This window comes from Artemia sp. Qi Xiang Cuo, chromosome 5 (genome assembly GCF_049724085.1).
Source record: "Artemia sp. Qi Xiang Cuo chromosome 5, ASM4972408v1, whole genome shotgun sequence".
Classification (NCBI taxonomy): domain Eukaryota; kingdom Metazoa; phylum Arthropoda; class Branchiopoda; order Anostraca; family Artemiidae; genus Artemia; species Artemia sp. Qi Xiang Cuo.
The window spans coordinates 49,081,223-49,094,225 of NC_142798.1; the positions used below are offsets into that span (position 1 = coordinate 49,081,223).

Genomic DNA, 13,003 nt, shown 5'->3' on the forward strand with positions numbered 1-13,003 from the left:
CTAAAGAGTTAAAGAGGCTGAGTTACAAGGTCGAACCTTAAAACGTACAAGGATTAGGAGGCACAGTTGGGGGGCTGCCGCCCCCCAAATCCCACGCTTTCGCAGCCTTTAAATAAAAAAAAAAGTTTTTTAAACTGAAAGTAAGAAGCGACATTAAAACTTAAAACGAACAGAAATTATTCCGTATATGAAAGGGAATGTGCCCTCCTCAACGCCTCGCTCTTTACGCTAAAGTTTTTATTGTTTAAAAAAAAGAGTTGTGAGAAAGTCAAACTTTAGCGTAAAGAGCGAGGCGTTGAGGAGGGCACAGCCCCTTTCATATACGGAATAATTTCTGTTCGTTTTAAGATTTAATGTCGCTCCTTACTTTCAGTTTAAAAAACTTTTTTTTATTTAAAGGCTGCAAAAGCGGGGGGTTTGGGGGCGGCAGCCCCCCAACTGTGCCTCCCTGTACGTTTTAAGGTTCGACCTTGTAACTCAGCCTCTTTAACTCTTTAGAAAACGTAATTTTTTTCAAATAATCTTACATATTATACTGACATATTTTACGTGAGCTTGCAATTTTCACAGCACAAAAACGCGATGAGGTTTGGATATGATTTTGTTTTGTGAATAGCTGTATTACCCAGTTTAAAAAGCCGTCTGTCTGACTTCAATCTCTTGTTATCAGAACGATAAAGTGTATTATAGTACAGGTAGTTATAATTTTAAAATGGTGAAATAGTAGCTGAAATATATATTAGTTATGTGAGCTGTTAAAGACAGAAAGGGCTACAAGCAGGATTGAGATGTGACAAACAAGAAAAAATAATAAAATTAAAAATGAGGGTAATGTTAGCGAGTGGACAGAAAAGAAACGAAAATGACAGAAGCAGATATTTTATCAGGGACTTTCTTCCAGGCGTCTTCAGTGCTAAAAAAAAGAAAAAGAAATCTAACCTTTTGAAGTAACTTTTAACAGAGCAGAATAAAGACTGAATTAAACAAACCAAGTCTTAATAAATGGAAGACGATTCACCAATTAGATTGGGCAAGAATTATCTGATTATTGATTGACTTAGCTTGTCTACTGACCTAATTTTCATCAAACGTATAGTCAGGTGATCTTAATTTAAACTGAAGAAAAAATGATATTTGAATCCTTAAATTTTAAGTTATTGTTGATCGGTTTTGTAGGAATATCTCCCGTATCTCTATTAAAGCAAGGGATGGATTACTAATTTCAATTGCCTTCCTAAAAGAATATGGGAAGCCATTTGCTTCAGATATTAAAGTTGCCTCATCAAAAAGAGCTAAATGATCTGGATTTTCAACGATGTGGAGGGCCAAAGCAGAATAAATGTCATCAATTTGTTTTTATTTTTACATCCCAGAGAAATTTTGTGTTCATGCCGTCGTTCTCCTCAGGCTTCCCTCTGGAAAATTCCACCCTCCCCAACGGAAATCCCCACATTTTCTCCTGGATAATTCTGGATCTTCATTAGAAGGGAAATTGAAATTTCTACTCTCCTCGTTAAGTAAGAGGCAATCGTATAATATTGCCTATAGTAAAGACCCATAAGGATTGAAAGTATTAATATTTTTTCATTTATTTTTCCCAGAGGCTTTTAATATGGATGGGGTGATTGAATAAATTTTGGAAGAGCCTCAGTCAATTGGAAACTGACAGTACCAGTGTCGTTTTCTAAGATTTAGTCTGCCAACTTTTCAACCAATTGCTACCAAATGTGTTGTTAATAACTACAGTATCTCAGACAAATCCTTATTCTAGTTTAACGGCCCTTGTGTCTCGGCAGTGGTTTTGAAACAGTCTTCAGATAAATATAGAACTAGTTCTAAAGGAGCGACAAGGGGAGGTTGGAGGTATAAATTGATATATAATCCTAAAGCCTGCTTCCAGAACTTTTTTGGGGGGGGGCAGTCATCAGAATCTGAGTCTGAAGGAGAGGAGCTAGGTTTGCCAGCAGATCCTGTTGGAGACGGTCTTAATGACTGAAAGTCACTGAATGTTCTGCTATTATGATCCAGTTTTTAGTTTATCAAAGTCATCAAAGTGTTACAAACCAATTTTTTAGATGTATTTGGTGCTTTTATAAATAAATGAAAATAACATGTATATAATATGAGAAATGTGGCTGAATGTAGCTATTCAAATATGCAAGGCTGTCGGGGTAACATTTCTTGGTTTTAAATATAGAAAAAAAATAGCTAATATGATTTTATGATTACATCATAGCTAATATGATTGTATTAGCTATAAAAACGCTAATATAATATGACCAAAGGAATAAACTAGACTATTAATTAAATTTATAAAACTGTGAATGAAGGGGCATTGCCTTTTTTAAGCCCAGGAAAATTAGAATCGTCAAAATATTTCGGTAAAATTTGAAAGTTTTGCTTCAAAAGAAATGCTCGACTTGTCTTCTAGCTACAGGGCAGTTCTAAAACACGAATTTTACTCTATGTTTCCTAGGGAGTACCATATTTACCCTATTTTACCAATTTTACCTTATTTAACCTATTTTACCAACTTTACCTTATTTTACCAATTTTACTTACCGGGTTTTTTTTGTTAGGGTAATTTTACAACACCAGATCCAACCGATTATAGTTGACCAAAATGTGCTATAATTATTACTGTTAACATTTAATATTTATAATGTCATTTTTCACAACTTAATATGATCTCTTTCTTTACCCATAATTTATCATGATTCTAATATTTGGAATGAGCTAGAAAACGCACGTGTTTCTTATTTAAATAGCATCATGTCTAGAGCTATAATGGAATTGGTGACTCAATATAATTGAGTTTGGTTTCAGAAACGTTTTTGTTTGATTAAAAAATTGGTTCTCTCTCTCTCTCTCTCTCTCTCTCTCTCTCTCTCTCTCTCTCTCTCTCTCTCTCTCTCTCTCTCTCTCTCTCTCTCTCTCTCTCTCTCTCTCTCTCTCTCTCTCTCTCTCTCTCTCTCTCTCTCTCTCTCTCTCTCTCTCTCTCTCTCTCTCTCTCTCTCTCTCTCTCTCTCTCTCTCTCTCTCTCTCTCTCTCTCTCTCTCTCTCTCTCTCTCTCATTTTCTCTTTCTGCCTAGAATCCCCCCCTTGTAAAGTAGCTTAAATTTTAGTTCTTTTTTATACTCTGATGACCTTATAACATCAACAACAAAAAAAGAACAGATTTTATTCTTTAACCTTTTTCCATTGTAATATATTACTAAGTTTGTCTTTAACTATCTGTCACCGCCTTTTTACCATTTAATATTAAGTAACGATTTAGAACTTTTTGTTATCTATATCCCTCTCTCCCTCTCCCTCTCTCTTAGGTCATGATGAAGAGCTAACCTTTGTTTCTGCTCATTCAAAAAATCGTCTTGCCCTTACGTCTAGTAAAGATACTACTTTTCGGCTGTGGGACTTCAGAGATATGCACTCAGTTCGGGTTTTTCAAGGTCATATTGAGTGAGTATTCCTAAGTTTACTTGATTAAGAACTTCAAAATGACACAGAAGCTCTGGCTGGTAGCTTTTGATTGGTAACATTAAACCTAATGAATTTTACATATTCGGAATCTAGTCAATTTTCAGCAAATCACAAACACGACTAGCCTTTTGGGGCTTTTTTTCTGCATGGAGGGGGGGGAGATAAGGCCGTACGAATACTTGGTAATATCTTTTTTTATAAAGTCAACTGCGGTATATAAGAAACCATTTATTCTAACTTTCAGAACCAAGATAAGGCTAAGTAAAATAACCATTTAGAATATGCCAAGATTGTCGCCAATAGAGAGAAATATAACCGACGTGCGTTGGTCAAGCTCTACGCAACAATCTGTGATTAGTCTTTTGTTTTTGCTTCTGGATTTTTCCCCCTCTTAAGAAAAAAGAATTAAAAAGAATCTGGATTATTTATTTTAAATTGTGTGAATTCTTGTTGTTTCTTTTTTCTTGGAAATAAGCCGGGCTCTTATTAATTTTTTTGAGTTCTGGAGTTACACTAAAATTGGAAGTACTGCACTGAAGGCTCTCAAAACACAGTATACGGCCGTATTTCTCCGCATCACCGCCTTGTTAGGTTTTTTAAGTTCTGACTTGAATATTGCGGGCGGTAAAGACATTGAAACCAGATAATACAGTTTCTGAACTAAAAAAGAAAATTAATGTTTTAAGAACAATTTTCAACCGCGAGTACGCGGCATATTTGTATCCTTCTTCTCTATATTGTGCCGTACTAACTTGAGTAAAAATCAAAACAATCTTGGTCCATTCTGATAAAGTTCCTGTAGTCCTCTTGTTCTGTATTGCGCAGAATGTTCAGTAAATGATCATGAGTGAAGCGATTTCTCATGTTTTACCACTCCTTGGAACAAAAACAGTTCCTATTTTCTTTTTGTTTTCCCTTGAGCGCTGCCAATGTACATGCAAGAAAAGCCAAATCAGTATTAGACTGCATTTGGCACACGGTAGACACTTTACTACCCGACTTTGACTGAAACTAAAAATTTGGCCGTGAGTTAAAATTAACTTTTTGTCAATATTGAAGGGTCGAATGAAGGTTGATTCACACGTTAATCGATTGACGGAAGCTTTTGATCAGAATGATTGACCGTGGACTCCTTAAGTGTTCCCTTAATTACGGAATAATTCATAGACAGAAATTTCTTCGAGTTGAAGATACGCATATGTTCTGTCACATATATAAAACTTGAGAATCACGAATCACACAAAACGGTTATACGGTTTAAATTAATAGTTACAGTGTAAATAAGGTGTAAATTATAAAAAAAAAAAATCATTTCCACTATCATGAGCCATTTCTGAGAAACTATATACTTTCAGTAGAACATGCAAAAAGACGAAAAAAGCCTAAAAGTATTTCACGCCTGCTTTAAGCAACGAAAAATTAGCGCTGTAATGAAAATAAGATAAGATGGATAAAAGGTTATACTTTCCTGCATCCTAACAATGGTTTTTCTTATTCTTCCTAGTGCTATTTTTTTTTTTGGGGGGGTTTTATTTAATTATTTCTTTTTTCTATGTAGGTCTGTAAATTGTGCTGTATTTGCTGGTGATGACAAAATCATTTCTGGGTCTGATGATAAATCTGTGAAAATCTGGGATCTCAAAAACATGCGAACACCCCTCCACGCTATACGGGTTGATTCGGCTGTTAATCGAATGTCAGTAGCACCATCGAATCATATAGCCATCCCTATGGATAATAGAAATGTATTGCTCTATGATATCACTGGCCATCGCCTTGGAAGGATTCCCAGGAACAACAGACAGGTTATTCATTTAATCAATTACGACTATGGCTTCAAAACTAATGGCAGCCTTAACCAGTCATAGACCTATCTGCTGGCTAAGTTCATTTAAGGTTTTAGAAAGAGCTCTATTGAAATTAGCTTAATAGCAAAGTTTCTGAATTTTCACCTAGGCTCACACAAGAAAAAGTTATGTCAATTTCATCAATGATTAATTTTATTTGCTTCCGCTCTCGTAAGAGATTTTTACATCGTCCAATTTTTACAGCTATAGATAGCCTTGCCACTAAATAATGACTTATCTTCCATGACTGGCTCAGCTGTAGAAATGTTGCTGCAAGTATTGCCTTGTTGTCCCATGAAAGTTGAATTTTTTCAACTTTTTTTGCTCAAGTTGTTGGCAACTAAATTTGACCTTGAGATGGGAATATTGCGCAGCTTTCACGGGTAGCAACTTTCTTGAAAAACTTTTAACTTTTCCAGAGTTTTTCTCGAAAATCTCATTTTTTTTCCCCAAAAGTTAAGTCAGAAGTTGTCTATCGCCTATAGCTTTGCGTAATGTATTTTGGCTAAATCTAACAATCAGGCCGTTTCTGGTACTCACAGTTTTCAGGTAATAATTTTCAAAGTTTTTTTCTGATTTATCTGAAACTCCAGAAATTCTACCAAAAGGTCTTTTAAAAAAATCGGGCTCGCAATAACGTTGAGTGCCTGAAAAACTCTTAAATTTTTAGATTTTCCGTAAAATACTTGATTTTGGCATCTCACAGACTACTATATATTAAACTATCGATTCTCAATCCTAGAAAGAAGCTCAATTCGTATGTAATTGGGCGGAACAACGTCGGAAATGTTGTCCTGCTTTTTTTTTCTCATGTAAGGTTATATTTTGAAATGGTTGACTCACTTGTTAGGTCTTACTGTTCTAGGCGGTAGCATAAGAAGTACCTGAATCAACAGAGTCCTTTATTCCTCAGTTTTATAGATTTTGCACAGACGTTTAATTCAGCCGATAGAAGAGCTTTAGCGAAGTTCCTATCCTTGTAAGGTATACCAGACAAACAAACCCATTAAAGTGATTGGTAAAATGAACGAGAATAATATTGCTGCGGCTGAGATAGGAAATGAAGTCAGTACCGGGTTTATTATTAAATCGGGAGTTAAGCAGGGTTGTGTTCTATCCTCATTTATAAGGATCATTTTGATAAGCTTCGTCCTAGAGAACATGGCAAAGGCTATAGGAGGGCATAAGATCAAATGGGAAGGTAAAAATCTCCTAGAATTTGATTTTGCAGATCATTTGAGAGTCCTATTCTAGGGTTATATTCTAGGTCCAATTTCTAGGGTTATAACGACAGAAAGGTTGAGATGACTCGGACCTGTTTTGCGGATGAAGGATGAGAGATTGCCTAAGATGGTTCTTTTGAGCCATCTATCTAGGGTTAATTGAAAAGAAAGTCGTCTCTGAATGGATTGGGAAGAGGTCGTAAGAAAGGATTTCAAGGAAATTGGAATCTCTTGGGAGGGGGTAAAAAGTGAAGCTTTGAATAGGTTGGGGTGGAGGAAGAGTTTGCGCAGCTTTGTCGGCCTAAGCCGGCTTGATGCTGAAAAGATTTTTATTATACAAGAAAAAAAATTATCCAGCTGGTTATGTCATTCGTTTAAGGGCCATGACCTGGCAGCACAATTGGAATCAATTCGGCTGCAACACTTTAAAAGATTAATTGGTCTTCATGTAACGACCCACAATCAGGCAATAAAATGTGACCTAGGAATATTTTCGCTGAGAACGAGTAGATTAGCCCAGATGATCTGGTACTGACTGAAAGTTCTAGGTCTGACAGAATATAGGTTAGCAAAAGCAGCTTATCTGGAGATGCTACGGTCGAAACGTAAAAGATCGTGGCCTTGTTAAATAAAAAATGTTTTAGTATGAGTAGGATTATCTTATATTTGGAATGAGGGGCTAAAACCCTCAGATCAGGACGAGCCGTTTTTGGCTAAGATTATAGAAAGAATAAAAGACAAGGAAGTCCAAATGTGGACCCAGGCAGTTAAAACATCTGAGACATTGATGTTTTTTCCAAAGTAAAAGAGATATTTGGATTTGAATATTATTTTAAACTAGGATTACCGGGGGAGATATTAAGGACTTGGTTTCGCATCCGAGCGAATTGCCTGCCACTAAAAAATAGATAAATAGTATTTGAAAGAAAAAGGATGGCCCCAGATGCAGGTGCGGATTACTCTTTCCCCAGATGTAACCTAGGTATTGATGATGTGGCACATATTCTCGCCGAGTGCCAGCAACTTTTTCTTTTAAGGGGAAAGTATTTTGAGGGTGGTAACTTGGAGTTCCCGGGGATCATGCAGACGACTGAAAAAAGGACAATCAGGTAGTTATGTAAGTATGTAAATGAAGCGTTGACATCAATGAGTGAAACTTGATATTTATGTTATTTTTCTTGTGCCATCTGCAAGTACCATGTGGCACTAAAATGGCCTTTTTCTGCTATTTCTCAAAGGGTTTCACCGTAAATTTGTTATATCAATCAACACGGTTTGAATTTCAAGAGTAGTTTGAAGTTTCTTGAATATCATTTTAAATTTGACTATAGGATCATTGAAAGTAATATGTTCAATACAAGTTCAATTCAAATATTTGAATTATAGAAGAAAAAGGGGAATTCTAATTGAATTTTGAGTATAAAAAAAAATAATTATAAAAATAAAGAAATATATTTTTACTTTGAAATAAGTTGAGCTTTCTTGTCTGCAAAATGAACACGCAGAAATTTATGTACAAAAATTATCTTTTAACTTTTACAATCGCTTTTCTTAAATACATTTTTTTAGAGTTTCTGTAGGTAGAAAATTTCTTAAGATACTACCCTAACCTTAACAGTACTAACGATGAAAATATATTGCTTTCTGAATTCAATTTTTTCTAATTAATAACGATAATGCTTTTGTGGGAACAACTTATGTTTTTGCGATGAACGTCATTTTTGTAATGAGACCCAAAAAGCGTTTCAAAAAATTCTTCCCTGGATTTGCCATAAATTTGCTGCTTACGCTGAATAGCCAAGTAAGCAAATATATCGAAGAAAAGAAGACGCCTGTAAGGGTATTTCAGTCCTTTACGTACACGTAAAGGAACCAAAAGCTTCCCAAAAAAAGAAAATTTTCTAAAATAGTGCACATTTCAACTGGACTCAGAAATACTACACTTTAATAACATAAATCGTTTTTCAAAAACTCCGGTTTGCTACAGGATTATTAAAAAAATAGGACGTTAGCCCAATAAGTTTTATCAAACAGTTCATAGTGTTAAACTGTAATTAATTAGCGACTCAGCTAAATTGTAACCGAAACTCAAAAACGGAATTTTGATAATAATTGATAAGAATTGTGTTTTTACGCAGATTGCAAATATTTCATTGCTTTTAATATCTACTCACCAAAGGCTCCAAGCCTCAGAATAAAGGGGGATTTTGATGGATTAAGAGATTCTGAAAACAGGGAGCCTGATTTTCGAAAAAGGGAGAAACTCCTCCCAAAAAGTCAATAAATCTTAATGTAAATCAGACCTTCAGATTCAGCGTATCAGAAAATGTTATTGTGGGGGTTTTGATCTCCTATCTGCACAAATGTGGAATTGTATGTTTTTGCCAGACTGATCACGGATGCGTTTCTATTTGTTGTTTATTTTTCTGTTCTAGTGCCCTTTTTAAGAGACCGTAAAGATTGGAGGGCAACTTAAACCTCCTCCCAAGACCTAATGTTTCTCTTAATTTGTTTTTGAAAGTTATGATTTGAGATCAATTTGACAAAAATAAAAATCATCTCCTTCAACTACCTACAAACGTATAATACAGAGGAAGAATTAGTGTTAAGACCTTTAAACGACGAAGCGACGATTTTGCCTAGGGGGCATTCAGTTCAGAGAGAGAAGACATTATGATTCAGAGAGATCAGAGAGAGAAGACAGTCTGATTGTGATGGTAAGTATTCAGTTTAGTTTATTAATATTGATAACTTGTGTCTTATGTTTCCCAAAATGTTTAAGATAGTTTATTTTTATAAATAAAAGAAGTTTGGTAAAATTCTACGGTACTGTTCTATTAGCTGTAAACCATGCAAGAAGTGAAGTTTTGTTAATCCTAATGAAATAAAACAAAATACGACAAAAATATAATAGTTTAGAAACAAAATTTGGTTATATATTTGTACATTAGGGGGGCGGGGGGAAAAGCATAGCATATATTAATTACGTAACCTAACCTAGGTACCTTTTTTTCACTGAACCCCAAAAGACTAAAGTTTAAATATTGTAAACGCAGTTAGAAACCACTGTTTGCAATCCAATTCTCTGTTGAAAAACCTGTTTGTCTAGTTTCTTTTATCATATATCTTGCGTGGCTTACAGCTAACAGAACAGTACCAATTCTACTTTAGTCACTTTTGGCTATCTTGGAAAGGGGTTAGGTTAGGAAAATGAAACTTTCAGGGATGGGTCTACAGGCTAGAGTATGGGTACTTATGTACTATTTCGAACACACGCGAAAAGTGAAGTTTGGTTGATGCTAATGAAGTAAAACAAAATAGCATAAAAATATAATAGTTTATAAACAAATTTCGGCTACATAATTGCACATTAGGGGGGGATCGGGTGTAAAGCATAGCATATATTAAATACCAAACCAAACCTAGGTACCTTGTCCCCCCTAAACCCCATTAAACAATAGTTTAAATACTGTAAACCCAATAACAAACTACGCTTTGCAATCCATTTCTCTATTGAAATAAACCCGCATCTTCTCTATATAATATAGTGCGTGTGTTCCAGATAGTACAAAAGTACCAAAGTATGTCCCGGGAAGGTATTTTGAAGTACTTACCTCCACTCCTTCTCCCTCTAGATGGTCTTTAAATTTGCCTACATGACAGGTCTATACTTATTGAAATTTTGACAGAACAACATTTTACCTTAATTTTTAGTTATCAGTTTCGTTTTCTCAAGGTTTAGTTCCGAAAAAGCAATTCCTGCTATTTGAGTAGAATTTTAAGCCATATCAATGTTTTTTTATTCAAAATCTAGGAAATGTATTTGCATATCTTTAAAACCTTGCAAATTGGGATTGAGCAAAGTTGTGAAGCTGAAAACAATTTTATTGTACTTCATCTAAGCAGAAGATCTATTTTGCAAGGTTTCAATTTTATAACACACAAATTTGATAAGGCGGCGAACAAGAGATTTGATGAGATCTGATGAGTAAGTCAAAGTTATTCAGAAAAGACAGGATTCGTGGCATTATTATTGCAGCCGTTCAGTTCTGGAGGTAGAAAAAAGGGGGGAAGTATCTTTTATTTGTGCCTCGATTTGATTTCATCTTCATTTCAGGTCCGTGTGTCACTGTTTTCTTGATGGGAAGATATATCTTGCTCAAGTGTCTTCTGTCGGCCTGTTACTACGCCATTGATTTACTGATTCCCACCATGAAAAATGCAGCCGTTAAGAGGTGTCATATTATCTGGGAAAGTTTTTTGGTAATTTTCTGTTCTTGTAAAATAAATGAGATAATTTTGTTTGATATTTATTGATGATTAAGCAAGAAGAAAGGGAATCTGAATCCGGAGAACTAGATATTATACTGTAGACCTAGGAATTTTAACAACGCTAGTGATGGAAATCCAATAAGAGAATGGGAAATCCAGCAAACAAGATGGAAATCCAATAAGGATCTTAAAATCCAACATGTTGTTTTGCCAACAAATTGACAATTCAAATGTGATATGGGAATTCAACATTTTTGTTTCTCAACAAATTAGAAATTCCATAATGACCATGGAATTCCAAAATGGTCTCCAATATTCAATTTCAGCTGTCGAAATTCCAATTTTGTTGTTGATAAACATTACAAACAATTTTTGTTGAATCTCAAACAAGCTTTTTTACAGTGTGGGACTATTGGGCTAGCAGAACTTATAAAAGTGATGATTAATAACTCATTTGAAAGCTATTGCTCTTATATACGTGTTTTTCTTTTCAATTTTACATTCGTAAGTACGATATAGCACTAAAACAAAACCTATAGTTCCACTTCTCTGGCACCATAATTTTTAAACCTCTGAAGTACAAAACAGGTATCACTGTAATAGTGATGTTCCAGAACCCTTCACTGGAGGTTCACAAGAACCCCTCCAATACACTCCCCTCCCAGCCTTCTTAGTAAGTTTCATAAATCGTCTGCTCATCAGTAAGCTACTGAAACATTAGCAGGCTACCACACCGTCGTAGATAGATGTTTAATGGCTCAATTATAAGCTATTGCTTATATTTGCTAGTTTTGTTTAAAAATTCTACCATCTATTAGATTTCACAGATATTAATGTTAACTAGTTTCTGAGAAAAATTTGCAATTAACTCTTTGTCATGGTTGAAGCATTAGCTGCAACATAGTAAAGAGCGAACCACAGGGCATAGTAGCTAAAAGTTAAAAATGTTAAAACGGTAAATGTTCTTCTTTATTCCAGGCCTAGCGGGTTACTAGAACAACATAGAGATGCTTAAGAGCTCATTCAAAAGCTATTTCTCATATGTACATGGTTTAGATAAATTTCGCTGTGTGCAAGTGCCATATGGCACTAAAAAAGGCACTTTTTACGCTGTTTCTCCTGGGTGGGGCTAGCGGGCTACTAGAACATCGTAGATAGATTTTTGATAGCTCATATAAAAAATTTTGCTCATATTTACGTTCTTCCTACAAATTCCACTATCTGCACGGTTCAAATAGCATTAAAAATGGCACTTTTGGTGCCTTGTCTCAATTGGAAAAGCTAGGGTGAGTGGGCTACTAGAACTTTTTTGAGTTATGTTTAGTGGTTCTTTTGAATACTTTTCATTATACATACGTGTTTTTTATCAATACTGCAATTCATAAGTGATATATAGCACTGAAGACAACATTTTTTGTGCCACTTCTTAAATAGAAAATCTTGGAAGCATAAAAAGGTACCATTGTAATAATTATGGTCCAGGACCCTTAACTGGAGGTTTGCAAGAACACCTCCTGCAACTTTCTCCTCCAGTCCCCCTTAATAAGCTACACAATTAAAGTCCTACAAACACCAATATATTAAACTACATTATTAGAGGCATGGTTCTGTCAGTACAGCGCTGCACTTTGTGAGAATGTGCTATCAAGTCAAATTTATAAAAAGTGATTAAGTATAAATAAATATAAGATTTTAAATGAGGCCTTAAACAGCTTTTTTTTTGTTGCAGAAGCCTTCTTGTTTCTGATAGTAAGAAAGTGAGTTTTAAAGCCCTGTCTTCATTATGGCTTTTTTAGGTGATGTAGGCCGAGTAAAAACAGGTTTTTGCTCATCAAAAAACAAATGTTCCTGAAAAACATGTATTGTTTTGTGAAGTATGGATAATGAACTTTATGATATAGACTGAAAGTTTCTCTTAGTTGTCAAGGTTGTTTGCAGTATTTTTTAGAGCTATGTTATCTCCCCTAGATTCGGTGATAATGAGAAATTATATTAAAAATAAGTTTTCAACTGAAACTGAGAAATGGCATCAAAACTTAAAACGAACATACATTATTCCGTATAAATAAAAAAGATAATGGCAGCGTTGTTTGTGCATTAAATTTTAATCAAAACGAACAAAGATTAATTTTAAAAAAACTAAGTTTTTCCAAGGGATGTAAAAAGCGAATTTTAAACTTA

General features: G+C 34.8%; 1 protein-coding gene across 2 annotated transcripts in view; it reads left to right on the forward strand.

Annotated features, from left to right (window-relative positions):
* Wdr37 (WD repeat domain 37) overlaps positions 1 to 13,003 on the forward strand; it is an 81,149-nt gene that overhangs the window by 63,444 nt on the left and 4,702 nt on the right. Inside the window, exons 7-9 of one of the 2 annotated variants that reach the window (XM_089089674.1) lie at positions 3,324 to 3,459; positions 5,039 to 5,285; positions 10,668 to 10,790. In XM_089089674.1, coding sequence (XP_088945800.1) covers positions 3,324 to 3,459; positions 5,039 to 5,285; positions 10,668 to 10,691 — 407 coding nt within the window. In that variant the 3' untranslated portion in view covers positions 10,692 to 10,790. Of the gene's footprint in view, positions 1 to 3,323; positions 3,460 to 5,038; positions 5,286 to 10,667; positions 10,791 to 13,003 lie in introns of those variants that run through there. The other variant, XM_089089673.1, reaches the window with a different exon arrangement.